Source organism: Lepeophtheirus salmonis, chromosome 2, assembly GCF_016086655.4.
Source record: "Lepeophtheirus salmonis chromosome 2, UVic_Lsal_1.4, whole genome shotgun sequence".
Taxonomy (NCBI): Eukaryota; Metazoa; Arthropoda; class Copepoda; order Siphonostomatoida; family Caligidae; genus Lepeophtheirus; species Lepeophtheirus salmonis.
The window spans coordinates 30,570,260-30,589,261 of NC_052132.2; the positions used below are offsets into that span (position 1 = coordinate 30,570,260).

Here is a 19,002-nt window from a genome sequence, read left to right on the forward strand (position 1 = left end):
AAGCTTACAATTGATTGTAGCTATAAAATTATATTATTGGATCTATTATTTTAAATAATACACAGTTATCAAAAACTAATTGGTACTAATTTGATTCCCGAAATTCGTATAATGTTATGAATATTTCGTACAATTCTGTATCAAGCAAAAAAACCAACAATTTTTTTACTATTAGAATATCAAATTATATCTTGTTCTTAAGATTATTTTAGTACAAAGATTTATTTTTTCTCGACGTCTAAAATTGAATTTGCAAATTGAATACAATAGTTTAAAAAATGATAAAAGATTTTAAATATTATTATCTTTCAACTGTTTGTCATACAATTAAATGCACTTAATTGGATAAATATTGATCACGTTATTTTTGTTTCGCTACTTGGTTAGAAGAAATTTCTTAGATAAAAGTCTTCCTCTATAATATGTACCTATACATACAAGAGATGTACTCATATCGTATATACATAAGTATAACAACACTTCAGGTACAAATCATAGAAGAATATAACCTTACATATATACATAAATGTGTTCCACACGTTTAAAACACGCCGAAGCTTCTAAGGAACATAACAAAAGTTAACATTATATTATTTCCCCAGTACTAATATATGATTACAAGAAATAAGTCAATTACTTTTACTAAAAGTTTTACAAGTGTTGTATAACCAAAGATTACATATACACTTATATATGTACGTATTGGTAAGTAAAATTGACATATACATTTACAAACAAAACAAAAAAGTTTGAGACAACATGTGATAGATTATAATATATTATTAAATATTTTTTATTGATATTTTTGTAAAGAAACTGCCAAGTAAAAGTAGTACAAATTAGTAGATAATATATTATAATAGTACAAAAATAGGTATTTTATTCAGTCAAATATTCTAAGGAAATATTTTGGTCAATAATAAGCTTTGTACTCAAATTTATGTGATGAATTAAGATACCCATGATTACTTTCTATATCTTAGAATCTTTATATAATTTATGAAACTTAATTGTGGTTCGATATGCCCCGTATTCAAAGAGAAATGATCGAAAAATAGTTATTTAACCGTAATTGTTAATTTTTGTTATACGTACAATTTTCAGAGCTTTCAACGGTTGAATACGAATTGATAGAAATGAAGGATAGTTATTTGAAAAATACACATGTCATCAAGATATCTTCCTATTTAAATTTATTGATGACGAATATTGAATATTCATTTATGTCAAAATTCTTTTCGAACGTTGATAACTTATACACCTCTTTTTGAACCATGAATTCCAGTATATGTATTTAAGTAATAATTTTTATGGGGATGGACCTACAACATATTTGTGTATTTCGATATAATTGTTTGAAGTGAAAAAAAAAACAACAAATTTTTAAATATACTTACATATATAATATGTATGTTAAAAAACTAGATTGGAATATTTGCTAGCAAGTTTTCAATTCCGTCCAAGGATAATGGAAGACTTTTGAAAAAAATTAATTCCTAGTTAAAGAACTTGTAGTTGTAAGAAATATATTCTTTGGTACAAAATATGCTCCATATTTAAATAAAAAGAAGATATGTTATTAATATTTGATGGATGAAATCCTCACTAAGTTACAATATGTATTTTGAATATGCTGACAGGATATTGAAATAAGAGCACATTCTGCACCTAAGTGCATTATAATATAATGTATTTATCAAAAAGTAGACACACAGTATGAAATTAATACAGGGGCAGGCTATGGCCATCTCACTTTTTGAAAATTTACAACTATCATATTAGAGGGCAACTGTGATTATGTACTCATCTCTATTATTTACACTTTGAGAGTTTAGGAGTCATTTTTTTAGAATGTTCCAAAGACCAATGATGTAAAACACATAGTTAGCAGTCCATTACTAAGAAAAACATTGTCTCAGTCGCCACCATGAGCACAAAGTAGGAGAAGAGGATTGATAAAGCAGCGCTCCTACGCGAGGGATTGTTCCAGAAGGTCATCTGGAAGCAGACTGGTGCCTCGAGGAAGACGATTTTCAATGCGGTTGAAGGTCGGGGAAGGTCTTAGAAACTATTCAGGAGAAGTAAGGAAACCCTCCGTGTCCATCAACCTCCAGAACTCAGCCTTCCAGAAAAAGCCGAATTTCTCCATTCTGACATGGTCTAGAAGACAATCAAGTGCCCATCAGTGGTATCCATAACTCTAAAAAAAGGCAGGAGGAAAGAGAGAACCTTGGGATTCATAGTTATCTTTTCAGATGAGAACGCCTTTATATTCTCATATTGAAAAAGTGACCGATTTTGTCTGTACGACTCCGTTCATAAACAATATCTCGCAATATTTGATCTTATTATAGTATATGTAACTAGCCTTTTCCGTTGTTCAATATTTATTTCCAGCATATAGTACATATGTAGAGTTTTAAGGCTAGGGCAGGGTTTAGAGGGATGTTTTACAATATTATTAGTATTACCACAATTTACTGGACTTGTTTCAACTGTGTTTTATGTTGACTAGAAAAATAAACAATAATCAGCTGTTTAATCAATTATCAAGTAAATTCTTAATCGGTGCATCCCTAGTTTGTATTTAAACAATTAGCATAATTAGAGTGCAACTGGGTCGACTTTTAAGCAAAAACTAAAATGTAACGATTTAAATTTAAATGAAAACGCTATACTATTTGACTTTTCTAAATGATAAATACATCACATTGGCACGTTGATAAGTTTAATTGCACAATAGTTCAACATTTATTTATATATAACTCAAAGATATGAGACATTTAAGGGGGATATTGATCAGAAAATTCAAAGGCTCAAAAGAACAAAGAATCCTTTTCTTATTGTAACAAATATTACTTAAAGTCAAAAATGATGAAAACGTTATATTTTTTCAAAGTAACCCTAAGAGTGAAATAACTGATTTGATAAAATTTATCGATTTAAATGCATTGCTGTATTTATGGATGAGAGGTATATTATTTTTTGTTTAGCCCGTGTGGCTAAACTGGAGATTTGAAACTGATTTTTAATTATTGACAAATAAATAACTTCAATAAATTTCACATTCATCAAATTTCATTATTTGAAAGGTACAATTCATGTCTTCAATTGCATAAATTGATTGTCAGGGTCAAAATAAATAATAAAAGGCTTAGAGAGGAAAAGGTTGTGTCATCTGCAGCTCAATTTTTTCATTACGTAATCAAGCAGCAAGAATGGATTTTAATAAGAGTTTAGGATAGTATTGTTTGTAATGCGTCAGTATTCAAAAGAGCACCAAAATATGAATAAATAAAAATGGTTTCAAAATAAGGTGATAACATGAATGTGTATTTGCAAATTATGTTTAATTAATGAAGGCCTTGTATAAAAAACATATTGTAACTCGTAGAATTTAAAATTTGTACGTAAGTACAACTTTTACGGAGTATATATACATTTTTTTCTAAAATTAGTTAATTAAATACAAGGTTTATGATTTCTATATATCAAATACCGCATTAACTCTTGACTGAATATTGTAAATCTATGGTATTCTTTTTGTATTCAAAGAGGAATTGAATTGATCAAACAAACATATAAAAAATTATATAATGTCGTATTTTTTAAAGAGAGCTAACATTATTTGAACCAACAGCTCACTAGGGAAATAACAGAAAGGAAAATAACACACTAATCAAAAAAATAAAATACGGAAAATAGATTTTCCATTTTGTTTCCAATAACTAATTCCTTAAAATAAATATTTTTTGGAGAATATATTTATTATTTGCAATATGTAAACACATCATTACTTTTATTAATAACCTCAATCTTTTCTAGCCAGAGAAACAGAATAAAATTCCCCAATTCAGTTGGTAGTTCTTCTCAAGTGTATTTTAATAATTACTTGGAATTGTTAACAGTTGAGCATGAGATTATTCGAATTCAACAAATGAACACGTGTAAGAATTTTTCTATTCGTCAATCTGAACAATGTTTTTCATTTTCCAAAACTATTTTTCTTTTTCTTTCATTCAGGGAGAGAGATAACACCCAGGAATGAAGTAGTCACTCGTGAGTGAGCTCATAAATTGACTGCAGTTCTTTTGCGAACTTATAAGTGTATATCTTTGTTGAACTAGAAGTAGAATTGAGGATCGAGAAGTTCCTGACTATATCCTTTCTAGGGATTTGCATTTATTTACTTCCTCTCAAAGTTACTTGCAGCTGATCTAATAAAACGTAATGCAAACTAAGCTGCTCTCCTTTTAAATATTCTCACATATTCAGGTTAACAATTAGTATTTTATTGGTCTTGATATAGACCAAGGACCACGTTCCAGTCCATTCCCACTTGTTCGTCCTTAAAGAAGATTAAAACAAACCCTTGTGACGTCATTGAGAGTGTTTTTCCTTTCATAGTTACTCTGTTATATAATATTTATATTTTATTAAATAAAGATAATTATATTTTTTTGCGAGATATGTGCAATGTTCTTATTAAATATCTCATATATGGCTAAATAAACCATGAAACATTTTTAGAAAAATTCCAGGTCCTTAGACTCGATTGGACCTAATAGATAAGTACTGATACAAAACTAGTCCCCATTTCGGTTCTCAGTTTCTTATTTTAATATACTGGTATGTGATATTTTTACAATTCTACTCAGGGCACTGATAAGAAAGGAGGTAGAAAAAATGCCAACAAATTACGTAGAAAATCCTGTTAATTCACCAATTTTAAAATAAAAAGTTTATTTTTTGTCAGCTATAGATTTCTCTATTTTTCTTCCACTTATGATTCATATAACTCAAATTAATTTTTGTTAAACTCTCAACAAGGATATATCATTGAATTGAGAATAATTCCAAAGAATTAGTTAACCACCAACTGATTTTAAGTCTTCTTTTTTTTATTTTAATTATGAAAGGTTGGAAGATAACAAAGTGAATATGTTTAGATTAACTTACCCTAAAATCCCTCTGCACACATATTGATTTATTCAGGGGAGTGGAGCAAACAAACAAAAAATTGTAATCTCAGTTATAGAGATTATTTTCCACGAGTCCTCCCCTCATACTTACATATTATGTATAAGTGATTATTCAACAAAGTCGTGAGTATTTATAAGACGCTCTATTTTGGCATGCCTATGTCTTTGCATTGCACCCATCCCAATTCCTACCTATTGTTTATTGACGGTCGTAACCATGAACTTCAAAAAAGATAACCTATGAATTTTGTTTCTAGAAAATTTAATCTTATGTGAAAAACTCTTAATTATTTATTTTTTCCAAAAAAGTAATTTTCTTTGAGTAGATATGGCACACTTCACTGTTGTGCATAAGTATAACTTTGTGGACTTCTATTAACTGGAGGGCATACCAGACAATTTGACGTTGGGGAGTCATTACAAAAATATGCTCTGACGGTTACAAGTAATATCTTGCATACCATATATATGTAATATAGCATATCTTTGTAATGACTTTTTTGGAAAAAAAAAAGTTCACAATTTTTCACAAAATATTAAATTTCTAGGAAAAAAATTAAAAGATTATGAGTAAAATGTTAAATTGTTTGCAATTTGTTATATTTAATTTTTTGCTCTGCTGCATAATTTGCTCATATGACAAAAAAATTAGTGTAAAAGTAAAACCCACCTAGAGCCTCGCCAGCCCACCACCTGCTGACGTCCCTGATATTTTCATAGTATACAGTAGTTTGTTAGTGTAAACACCAGATAATATTTTGCATACAATAAAAACCGCATTTTGTATGATAAGAGAAAAAATATTATATAAACCAAGGGAGGATTAAGCATTTTGAAGTTCATGATTATGACTCGTTGAGATATGTCTGAAAAATATCTCTACTGCAATATGTAGAGATATTTTTCAGACATATCTCAACAAGTATATGTGGAGGAAGTGTCAGAAGGGTATTAGTCCTTTTTATAGAATTCTTAACGAAATTATAAGCCAATATCCACAACATGAGGTTCTTCCATATTTTTTATTTCTTTTTTTGAAGTCATTTACGCTCTTTTTTTTCCCTCTGTTTCCTGACTTATTAGTGGATTTGATGGATTATATTTTCTTCACAATGATACACCTATTTCTTTATTCCATGAATAAGAAGTATATCTGAAATATTATTCCCAAATTCGACTTGTTCGATTGCTTTGAATTAAAACATTTCTTTTGGAAGGATTTTTGAATTAAACGAATTGGAAATTTGGATTGCCTAAATTTAAAGTCTTCACTTATTTTTGGAATGTTTCTTCTCTTTATGGAAGTATGCCCTTCCACATAATGAGATCTTCCATCTCCTTTCGTGAACCTACAAAGTGTTAATTATCCAAATAACTCAAAAAAGTCGAGATCCTTCTTCCTATCCCTAGTCAATATATTCTTCCATTCACTCCGCGTTCATTTGCTTGATGTATCAAAGTTATTTTATTATTATTGAAAGGTTGTGAGAATTGAATTTCAACTATCCTCTGTCGCTGTTTCCAATTTGGATATAGAAAGATAAAGTATGACGTGTGCACCAACTTGTACAGGATACCTCAAGTTTGATCAATCAGAAATATTATATTTTTTGTTTTCATAATCAAAGTATAGTTCAAAGTTTTGTTTTACCATGTTTTAAAAATCATTTAAGATAGTTGCCGTTCATCATAAGTAAACCATAAAAAGAAGGTTGAATAAACAGACCAATTTTTTGTTTCTTCTTAAATAAATTTTATTTGGGAGGTTTTAGTTGAACAATTAGTTAGTAGGAAATGACTTATTTTTCATTCTTCAAAGTTCTTAAAAATGTTACTATTTCCAAAAAAACAACGGTTTAAATTTTGAGATTGAACAAAATGGTACTTATATAGAATTTTTGGATTGCATAACTGATAATTTTCCCTTTTTCTTTATAAAGAAATTATTTCAAACCCCATTAATTGAAGAAAAAAAATATTTTTGGCATTTTTATAATTTTAGCTCAAAATTGGCTCATTTGGCCATATAACTATCTCGATTATAAAAAGTACTCATATTAAATAGGACATAGTATTAAAAAAAAGCTATATCCGTTGTTTTTGAGTTAAGAGTAATTGGAGATATGTATTGCTTTAAGAATAAGAGTTTTTAATTTTTATTGAAATACTGCATTAAAAGAGCCTTTGATGATTTGACAGATTTATTATCAATAGATATCCCTTCCTTAAGAGTGAATATTTTGATATGAATTGAAAAAAAACCCGTGCATTGTTAAAAAACGTGTTTTAAAAAAATTAAGTTGGATGTCTTGGGACGTAATATTTTTACGTTATAACTTATAACTCATGACGTCATCTAATAGATGGGATAAATTACTGCATAATTTGAAAAATGATCCTATGACTAATTAGAGATTCTTAATCAAGTAGGGGATGTCAGGTACAGTATCAAAACTATTTGTTGATCGCTCAATTACTCCGAGTTGGTTTGACTTGGACTCGCCAATTTGTATTATAATATATCTGCACGTAAGCTATTGTTGGAGTCTAGTTCAAGATTATACCAGTCAATTGTTTTTACACATATGATGTACCCAGAGACAATTACAAATGTAAAAATATCTCAATTATGAGTAGAGTAGAAAATCGGGTGGATTTTTTGACTTACCTGTTTTTTATTTTTTTCATTTGGCAAACAAAAAGTGAATTTCCTTTCCGTATGCTGTTATTATTATTATTTTTTTAATTCATGTGAATGAACTTCCCTTTTTACTAAATAAAAGCTATAATTGTAAAATATGAAACCGGATTGAACATTTTCCTTTTGCGTTTACTCATAAAAGACGGAAAGTAACAATTATGAATCGTTGCGAAGTTATAATTGTAAGTACTAATGTGTTAGTCCTTATTTATTCAGTACAGTCTTAGGACCAATCCTATTGGGCAGATCCTTAAGACTATCAGTTTTTTGGACTACCTATACTATAACTTTTTTTTTTAAATATTGTTTGGTAACTTCATCAAGAAACGAGCTTTATAAGCATTTAGGACTGATATGCAGTACAGAACTAGACAGTGGAGAGACTGAACTGGACAGGACTTCAGTCCTGAATAAGGACTGACACAACACTAGTTTTAAGTCTTTCATAGGATATTCATTTGGTAGTGTGTCATCCTTTAAAAAGCCTCCAACCGTCATCATAAAATATTCACAAAATTAGAAGAATAACATCCACATGGTGTTTGAATCCCTTGGGAAATTATTTGTTTGGGGTTTAAAAACTCTTATGAGGAGCCCTATCGTTCGCTTAAGATATATTTTTCACAAAACTTTTGTTATTACAGGGTCTGCTTTACGATGGACTAGAGTTGTGGAGAGCAGGACCACAAGGCAATCTTCCATGTTGAAGTCTTCTAAGCTTCTATACCGTATTATTCTTTTATTTTTTGCCGTCACAGGCTCAGCTCAGACTTATTTATTGAATAAATGGAAGGATGGTTTTATGTACTCCTTACATAATTAACATAACTAATCAGCCTTATTTTTTCTAAATTTGCTCATTTATTCATCTTTGGGGTTGGTGATTGGGTTTCTCAAGACTGGTTTCCACCCTGATCCATTATTACTTTATTTTTTCTGACTGTATCTCCCTTGCATAAAAATTTACTTACACTTTCTTTTATGTTTGTTGTAAATATTTTGGCTTTTCCTAACTTTAATCAATAGTCTGAGAATAGATTGGTTGAATAACAAGTTCTCACAAATAAAAAGAGAACAGTTCCTCAGTTGTTCACATTATAATCTAACGAACAAACGGACTTTCCGGCATTTTCTTTCGGAATGTGTTATAACAAAGATTCCAGCCTCAAATGGAATGTTATCTAATTACTTTATCATAAGCAAAAGTGTTTGCAAAACACTCATTCGTTAAATATTCTATGTTTACTTTTTATTTACAGTCAAATCATCATAAAAGCATTTCAAGCTTAAAACTCTGGTGAGTTAAATCAAAAAAAATCTACAAAAATTAAGTCATGAATTTTGTACATACAAGATATATGTATTTAGATGTAGTCCAATACTTGGGGTTCAGTTGGGTTGGGATACATTAATTGTTAAAATTATTTTAAAACCTACATTTGATTTATGATAATTAGTCTGACACCGAAATGGCGGTTTATTCAATATCTATTATTTTATACTTCTTCCATTGAAACGTTTAATTTTTTATACTGAATGTGCAGACAAGCCACGAGGTCAGTTTAATTTGTTTTAAGTAAATGTTTTTGACTTCATTCATTATACTTTTATTTTATATAAAAAAACTTATTCAGAAAAAGGAGAGCCCGGTTAAATGACGTACCGTAGTAAGATTAAAAATGCCACGTTGATCTAATTTCAAAACTTGGGCGCACTGAATTGATAAGTGAAGCACGCTGTTAAATTTAAAGTATCTCACAACCTTTTCACCAAAAAATGAACTGATATGAATGACACAAAATTATTTGGTTGTCAACCGGTTCAGGTTCAACTCTCCTCAAGTATTGAATAATAACTCAATCATTCTTGGGAAATGTTCACAGCTTAAAAAGAACTAATTCAATAAATCAACCCTCATAACACTGTCAGAAGAGGAGCAAAAATCGATAGCTAACAATATAATATAGTGTCAATTTTGTATTAGTGATAACTACGTAGGAGAGGAACGGTTTGTAAAAAATACATCACATTTTACTCACACCATAATCACACAACTTTTCATTTTTATTCTTTTTTTAAACAAGGAGAGCAATGGTTAGAGCTAAAAATAAAAAGTTATGTCAGTCCAAGTAGGTAAATTAAAAACACAAATTGGAATGATAATTTGCCGCACATCCGTATAAAGTATTAAATCCAGTTCTAGTAATGGCTAAAGGTGTAAATCTTCTGCATTTTTTAAAATTGGCAATCTTAACAGTGTTTTTTTTAAATTCCAAAGGTGTTATCATTATGACATCATTCTTGTGGGGAAAAAAAATCAAAGTATAAAGTAATAACAAGTGGGTATGCTCATACAGGACGCAGAGTAACACCAAGGAGCTGTTGGGGTAGTTATAAGGTTATGTGATTGTTGGATTCAAAGTAGAATTGAGGATCGATTGAGTAATTCCAGTTTTTTCTTTTCCTTTTTTTTATTTACTTCCTAGGATATTGCACCTTAATTTATAGGTAAATGAAGTTTATACGTCTTCATTGTTTATTTTTTGTTGTAATTGATATTTTTTTAAATTAAAATATATAATGTGCACTACTTGAAAATACGTTAAATGTTTTTATTTCTGTAGGACTAATAATGGAATGATGTTCAACTTGTATTAAGCTTTTTTGTCAATCCTTGAGGCTTTTCTAACATGAATAATCCATCATGTATTGTAATAATTAATTGATTAGCAATTCTTCCGTTGGGATTGTTGTCCTGTTTTTTTATTTTTGTTATAGTAATTTTATTATTGTCTCTGGTTCGAACTCATTACTTAGTAGTGAAATTTCGATAGTGTGTATGTATTGAAATGTTGTGCATAATTATATCATTATTATGATATAGATTAAGGTAAAAAAAGTTACATTCCTTCATCCACAGTTATTTAATTGAAGCTCTTGACGCCTGTCCCTTCCAAGTATATTATATTTTGTATTCTATTATAAAAACTCATTTATTGATTCGAGTTCCTTTAGTATTATGGATGTACATAACAAAGAAACAACTCATATCTATGACAATGAATCAATTTATAAATATATGAATTAATTATTGCTATAATTCTAGACAGTTCAAGCCTAGCTTCCTTTAAATATAAGTAGAGAGGGTGTCTTTTTGAAAGCATGGGGAGAAGGCTAGAGAGTGACATAAGGTGTCCCTGAATTAAGTCCATTGTTAATATCAGCTTCATTTTCATTTTTTAGACAAAATTTCATGTAAATTCTTTGATCCATATTTTTCAAATTGACAAAAAATCTCCAAACGCCGAAAATGCTTCTAGCCAATATGTTTCTCACAACAAACTAAACATATTATACTCGTATAGCTTTAAATATAACTATATGCTCTTTTTCGAATGTATTAACATAAAAAAATATAGCAAAGGTAGGCGAGAATTCATCATTCAGAGATATGTGGGTTAACACTTAAATGATATATTAAAATATGAATCAAAATGAGAGCCCACAACAACCATTTTCCTTTTGTAATCATAAAAATATTATACCGGGTTGTGCAAAACGGATACAACACTACTATAGATTAATTTTTCGAGGCATGGTGATTGTAATTCGTAAATTTCCAATATTTCAAGCGACAGCTAACTTTTTAAGCTTTCGAATGAGCTATTGCAAGTGCTTCTATTATCTCTGTAAACAGAAATGGAAGAAAACAGAAATCAGATTGCTCCTTTGATTTGCGTCAGCCACAGTAAACCCTAAAATTGTCAAGACTGTTGGGATCAAGAGTTACACCGTTCACAGGGTCAGAAAGCTCATGAAAAGAGGGGATAAGCCTTCAAATCGATCCCAGTAATGGAAGGCGGGCCAAACAGACACCAGAAGTGGCCAAAAAGGCGTTTGAGACCAACCCCACCATGTCCATCTCCAAATTTGCCAAATAAAAGTCAGTGGCTCCTTCCATATTGCCCATTGGGATCAAGACCGCCGGGGCAAAGTTCAAGAAGTACGTGGAAACACCATTAATGACTCGTCAGCAACAAGATGTCCATTTGTCCTTAACTACCTGAAGCATCATGGTAACAGTGTTCTCTTCTTCTCAAATCAAAAATTATTCAACCCCTTTCTATATGAATTGCTTTCAGCACCCCTCCTGAGGGTCAGGCTTAGGGTAAGCAGGTCATGGAGCAAAGATAAATTTACTGGGTTCTTTTTCTTTTGTTTTTATATTCGATTTTTATTTATATTTTCACTCTTTTTGAAAAAAGAGTGCTTCATTATATATTTTAAATTGCCTTTTTAGAAAAAGGCTACGCCTTAAAATTTATGTTAATATTCTATTTGTTGACGTTTCTTTTTTTTAAAACATCTTCCTTTCGAATTGTAAATCGACCTTTTATTAAGCAATCTTTTTCTACTTTTATGGTCTTTTTATAAATTTTTTTGCTAAGCCTGCCTGGCCTTGCCCTAAGTGGTACTATATACATATATTTTCTAAAGCTGTTATAATTATGATTTTATTATTTTAGAGAGAAAATACAAGCATAAAGTAATAATTAGTCTATGAAAGAATTGTTGCGTAGTTATAACTGTAAACTCTTGTAGGACGTGGAGTAGAATTGATGACTTACATAGAAGTAATTCCTCCCTAAACCATTGCTAGATCCAGAGTGGGACTCGTGTTACTTTGCTTCATCTAATAGCTAAACAGATTTTTTTTAAATGACAGCTATGCTGTTCTTCTCCCAAACATTTCTCAATTTCTTAGGGTAACCACGTTGATTTTAGGATTTTTTTTTACCATAGGGGCAAATCATATTATTTTCCATTATGTTCATGATACTTTTATAAAGAAAACTTCCATTGAGAGTTACTCATGCCTCTCTTTTTAAACTCAATTAGAATTGAAACAGATAATTTTTTTATCATCTGCTTATTACTAATCATTTAAAAAAAACGGTGTAATTTGAGCTCTTTAACGATTACGTATGATAGTTATTCGTTTTTTTATATTTATAATATTCCTAGTAGGGTTCCATTAGAACAAAATATATGAACGTATGTTCCATCAGAAAATATATGCAATTTGAATTAAGAACATAAATTGTAGATCTAAAGTTCGGATAAATTTACAATACATATATGACATTTTTATGAATAGTTATTCTATGGACTTTGTGAACCTTTTAGCAGTTGATAGCAACATTGGTTAATTGATTTACACTTTTAAGCATTACATAGATGGTTAAATCCAGGGTTTTTTATAATATAGTTTAACACTCCATCGTCAGATTAATTTATTGTCCCTTATTTAGCTAGATGAAGATAAACACAGATTTCGGTTTGTATAGAAATTTATCATTTCTATGATCTTATAGGTCTCAATAACGACTTCAAAAAAAAGAAATTTCTTTTGTTATTGAGAAAAAAAAGGTTTTTGTAAATATCTCAAGACTTAACCGCGGTAAGCTTTGAAAAAATCAGGAATGCTGTCGTCAGAATCGATCGAAGTAAGAGCATGCGACCTTTTTACCTCCATCTTTTCTTTGAATCAAGCTACAAAAATGCTTTAGGCTTTGTTTTAAAGTTAAATACAATCGTTCTTCCTTTTATTAAACCAACAATGTACTAACAGATCTCCAAATCTTTCTAAAACACAATTAAATAAATGTTAAAATATTTTTTACTCACCTGGTAAGTACTTTTTGAGTTAAAATATGAAACAATATCAATTAAAATGAGTAGACCTATAAAGTTATTTTCAAGTTTAATTGAAATCCTAATTATGACGTCAACAAGAATACAAAAAATAGTTGAAATTGAATCTTTAAACTCCATATCATAAGATTTTCATTTAGTTTTCCAATAATAAGAAATTGATTTGATTTGATTTATTAAAGACTTAACACTAGAATCATTGCAAGTAGGTGGTTATTATAAAGTATGAGGATGTACTAATGAGAATATGTACTTATACATATCCAATTTACGCATTAATAATAACATAATCAATTCTATCAAAGGTTATTTTGCTCTTAAAGGATTAACATATTAACTTAGAAATAAATTACGTAGAACATACAAATGTTACAGAACACATGGATGAACTGTGAGTAAATATGTGTAGAGTTGTAAACTCTAAACACTTTTGGTATGTAAATATAAAAAACCGGTAAATGACATGATTACAATGACAATGACAGGAATTTTTCGAAGGAGAGCAGTTAAGCTGTTATGACGTTCTATTAGATCATCTCTCACAGTGGGTAATTTATTTATGCAAGTCTATATTTAAGATATGTGCTAGAAAATTACTACAAAAGGCCAAAAATACCCCAAGAAATCATTCATAACAAGTTTCGATAATCTCAAATACCTTATAGTGGTATTTTCAACTAGTTGATAAGATACTATTTCTTACCTACAATAGAATGGGAATTATAAACTGTGACCACATCACACTCACTGAGCTGTAGGAGTTTCTCATCGATTCATGTGACTTACGAGGCTTTCCTACCTTGACTGTTTTTGACCTTGAGGAGCGAATTAGTAAATCTTCGGGTTTGTCGTTCGATAAGAAAGAGGACTAGCAAGGTTTTTGAGCGATTGCGAGACTAAGAAATGACTGGCAAGGGAAAGATATCGTTTAGACATCATTTTTTGTTTGGTATTGGAAATTGACAGGAGTTTTTAAAAAATGAAATATTTATCTTGCAACTTTTGCAACAAAGTTACTGCAAAATAAAATTAAAGTCCCCAATGTATGATGAAATTTTTTTTGTCCATGCGCTACAGAAAATCTTTCATGAAGTCAGTTTGATTCACTTTTATCAAATGCAATTTTTGCATATGATAAACAGTATATTTGTTTACAAAAAACTATATTTGAGGAAAAATCTAGGATTTTGTTAAATATGGTCTCCTTACCCAATGTGTATATACACAAAAAGCTCACTATGTACATATCTGTCAAGAATATAGGTAGGAATTAATCGGATGTCGACTCTCATTTTGACTTTGAGCCCAAGATAGACCTAGGCTTATAACTCCTTCAGAAATCATCAGTGTTACTCCATGTAAACTATTAAACATGCTTTAAATATTTTTTTGAGAGATTATATCTGCTCCATCCTCCTCCCTACAAACAGCCCTTCGCCAAATAGTAAATATATTATTTATAATAGTTCATAGATATTTTAAAAATATTCTAATTTTATAATTTTTGAAATGAAGTTCAGTCTGTTTAAAGATGAAACTTTTATAGAAATGATTACTTTCGTCTCACATGTAATAATTACATAATCATTTACACAGGTGTATGATGACTGGGGTTGACTGAATGGATGTCCATACATACAGTTATTTACAACTTCCTCTCCGGTCCTTTACAAATCAAAACCATAATTTGTAGCATACGATGTTCTTATATAATTATGTTTTATTTCTTTGTAATTCTTTGTTATGTGTGTGAAGAAATAGGTTTTTCTGTATGTGGTTATACATATGACTGTGCTATTAAAATAGTTAGTTCACATCCACCTGATTATTTCATTCAAATGAGCAAAATCATAAATACGTACGTGGGCCATATTGTGTAAATGTGTTTAAAGTTGGTTGGTTATTATATTATATAAATGCAAAATTGTATACTTTTATTATTATCAATGCAATTTGTTTTATACATAATAAGTCTTTGTTTGTTTTTCAGATAATGTCTGTTGATTACCTATAAGCTATGAGAAATAGAAGATTCAAGTTTCAATACAATTTATGATACTATCTAACTGCACTACTACTTTTAAATCTTCTTTTTTTGATTCTTAACCCATTGTTAATTTATATATTAACAGAAAAGAAGAAACTTAAGATGAGAAAGTCAATTATTAGAAACATTTCATATCTCGCAGTATTCCTCTTTATAGAACTTATAATACTAATTATCATCAAAACGTATATTTACAAAGACAATTCAGATCTACAAAGAAACAGCTCAAATGACAAAAGAATTCTACTGAGTATAGAAAATACAAAGACGATGCTCTCGACCGTCACAACGGCTGCACCTATTTCAACAAATATACACAACATAGTTCCCTCTAAAGGGATATGGGATGTGTGGCACAAATTTAAATATCATTATCATGTTTTCACGGGTAGTGATTGGGAAGAATTATCAGGGAATCAATCAACGTGTCTGAGTACTCAATCCACAGTGGATCGTTTAGGGGATTTGGCAGATTTGATTCAAACTTGGAGAGGTCCTTTAAGTCTTGCCCTCTTTATACCAGATATAGAATATATACTCGTTGTATCGGTACTCAACCAACACTTCCTTAAGTGTTATCCTATATTTCAAAAGTCCGCATCTATTCATTTTGCATATCCCTCGGAATACCCCCCTAGCAATGGCACACTTGAAATGAGAGAAAATATATCGAAATTAATAAGGAATGCATCCTGCACACCCAGTGACACAAAAGCTTTAATGAAGGGCATTCTAGCCTTACGTCCAAAAGCCATGCTCAAATGGAGAGAAAGGTATGCATATCCACAAAATCTCTTACGAAATCTAGCTCGCCGAAGCTGTCAAACAAATTGGACGATGGTCTCAGACATTGACATGATCACAACTCCAGGATTTGAAGAAAAACTTAATTACTTTTTTGCATCCAACAAAACGATTTGCACCAAAGATTGTGCATTTGTTGTACCAACTTATGAAATCAAGGATGTGGTTAAGTCTCTTCCGGTAAATAAATTAGAGTTGATACAATTGGTGCAAAATCAAACTGCTCGTGAATTCCATCTGAAAGTGTTCTCATTAAATCAAAGGGGATCCGATCTGAGGAAGTGGGAAAAGTTACCCAATTACAATGAGTCAACTTTGAGTATAGGATATAAAATAAAAAAATATATATTCGGTTATGAGCCAACATACATTTCAAAACCAAATGCACCATTCTTCGATGAAAGGTTCATAGGATTTGGAATGACACGAAACACACAGGTAGATAATAATGGACTTAAATTAATGCATGTTTGATCATTATCTAATGTTTCTTTCTAAATTTCAGACTTATGAAATGTATGCCAAAAACTATGAGTTTTACATTATGGACAATGCTTTCTTATGCCATTGGGGATTTACTAAATTGAAGGATAGGCCCTCATGGCGTTACAGTCAGCAATATAAAAACAGACAAAGATTTGATAAATTTGCTAAGGAAATATTTGCCAAATACAATCGAAATCCTACCAATGATACCAAAATTCATTAGATGTAGACAATTACCTCATTTTAGTTTTGATCAAGAATAAAGAGTCGCCCTTCTAATTTTCAAATTTTTTGCTCAGCTCTCAATTAAAGCTGATGTTGTACTTATTCATGCGTAAATAAAACTTGTTATACAATCTTACTTGATAAAGAATAAAGTTTTCAATTAAATATTTGACATGAATGCTCTCACTGAGCTACTTCATGCAAAAATCTATCAGATGGTTATATGATTACTTAAGGTACATATTTTAAAGTAATGTTATTGTAAACTTCAAATAACATAGCAACATAAGTTGATGGAAATTTTTTGTCTAGATGAGAAGTTTATCCTTTATTTTTGTAAAAAAAAAAATGGCCAAATCGAAATTTGCAAAAAAAAACAGTTTTGTACAAATTTTTCAAAAAAATGTACACACTATCATTTATTGGTATTACAAAGAGGAACACAAGTCTCCCAAGATTTTTTTCGTACTTGCAAAAACAAAAAAGTATAATAATGTTGGTAAAAAAGTAACCATTAATAATTAGTTCATTTTTACAAAAATTGCAAAAATTATGTAATAAATTGTTCTGGAAAGATAAAATGTTAAATGATTGCAGTATTATAATTTTATAGTCAAAATGCATCGTTTTGTGGTATTTCTTCTCAAACATTCCAAGACCATTTAAAAAAGATAACTCTTCCAATTGTTTTTCAATATTATAAAAATTCTACATATATATATATTTGAGTTGCCAAGTCAGGCCAAACTTATTCCATCAGTTGGAATCATACAAAATGAAATATTTGAACAAAGCCACTTCTCATTTATTATTTCAGCAAATATTTTTCTGTGAGATCTATAATTTGTTACAGATCCTTGTTAAATGCCTAGTCCGTCTCTTCAGGGATTGGAAGACATCATAATAAATTGTAAACGATAAGAAAATCTCTTAGAGGCGACATTGCCAAGAAACACAAACGTTTTGATGAGGTGAAATGATAAATAAATTCAGGATTTTTAAAGAGGCCTAAATTTTTGAAAAATGAGCACCCACAATATATAAATTGAGCAATTTTTATTTTAAAAAAACTACAGTTTCCTAATCATAATTTATATTAATTAGTGTTGTTTTATATTTTTCCTATTTTTTTCCATATATTTTACGGTATTATAATGACATATTAAGACTGTTGAAAGATTTTCTTCCTTTAATTTTTGTCTTCGATCAGTATTGGTAGTTTTAAGCATACTAAAAGACGTCCAAATTAGTAGTGAGATCTTCAGGAGTCTTGTTAGACAGAAGTATCTCATCATCACCATCATTGATATTACATCTAACCCTTTGAATAAATGGAAGATCAGAATTTGGTAGTTTGCCGCAAAAGTATTTCTCATTTGTTACCAGATTCAACGGGGATTATTCAACAGTCAATTTTGTCCCAAATGTATCCTTCCTCTAATTGGCTGTTGTTGGAATCTGGCTCCTTCACATATCCAATGATGTAATCATAGCCCTAATTTCATTATATACATATTTTACCTCCGAAAAGAGAGCCTAATGAAAGAAAGTATTGACAGGGATAATAGTCATCAAATGCTGTTGTGAAATATAACTAAAACCCACACTTTATATATTTATTTCATAACAGTTTACAAGAATAAAAAATGAAAATAGAGCACTTTTCGCACAAAAAAGTAAAAGTGATCAATTTTAGAGCGATTTAGGGATTGCTCACAAATCCTAAATCTAGTGATAAATATCGAGTCCATTAAATAATATATAAAATTGATGGGGGATTTTTCAATTTGAAAATCAACTAACCATTGTAATTGTGTCCAGTCTTGTCGATAATTGTTTGAGTCGATACAACACTACTTCTAGATATTTGTATTAGTGTAGTTAAGAAGTAAATGTTTATTCAATAGTTTTTTTTAGCTCCTTGATAATCAAAACAGTGCTTCTTACATGACTGTTTGAATCGACAATTTCCATTATTTTATCCAGATTTTGGACATTTGGCTTTCCAGAGCATGGTGCATCTGCAAAACCAAAATTGCGCA

The 19,002-nt window shown here is 29.9% G+C and overlaps 1 protein-coding gene across 1 annotated transcript; it reads left to right on the forward strand.

The window, feature by feature from the left end:
- Positions 1-533: 533 nt before the first annotated feature.
- Positions 534-17,127, forward strand: LOC121113686 (beta-1,4-glucuronyltransferase 1). The gene is made up of 3 exons (XM_040707530.2): positions 534-705; positions 15,389-16,687; positions 16,755-17,127. Exons 2-3 carry the CDS (start codon positions 15,548-15,550, stop codon positions 16,956-16,958), a joined length of 1,344 nt encoding a protein of 447 aa, XP_040563464.1. The 5' UTR covers positions 534-705; positions 15,389-15,547; the 3' UTR covers positions 16,959-17,127.
- The last annotated feature ends 1,875 nt before the right edge of the window (positions 17,128-19,002 follow it).

Coding starts and splice junctions, on each gene's coding strand:
- LOC121113686 (XM_040707530.2), top strand. CDS start 15,548: ATGAGAAAGTCAATTATTAGAAACATTTCATATCTCGCAGTATTCCTC. Junction 16,688..16,754: donor GAATGACACGAAACACACAG/GTAGATAATAAT, acceptor TCTAAATTTCAG/ACTTATGAAATGTATGCCAA.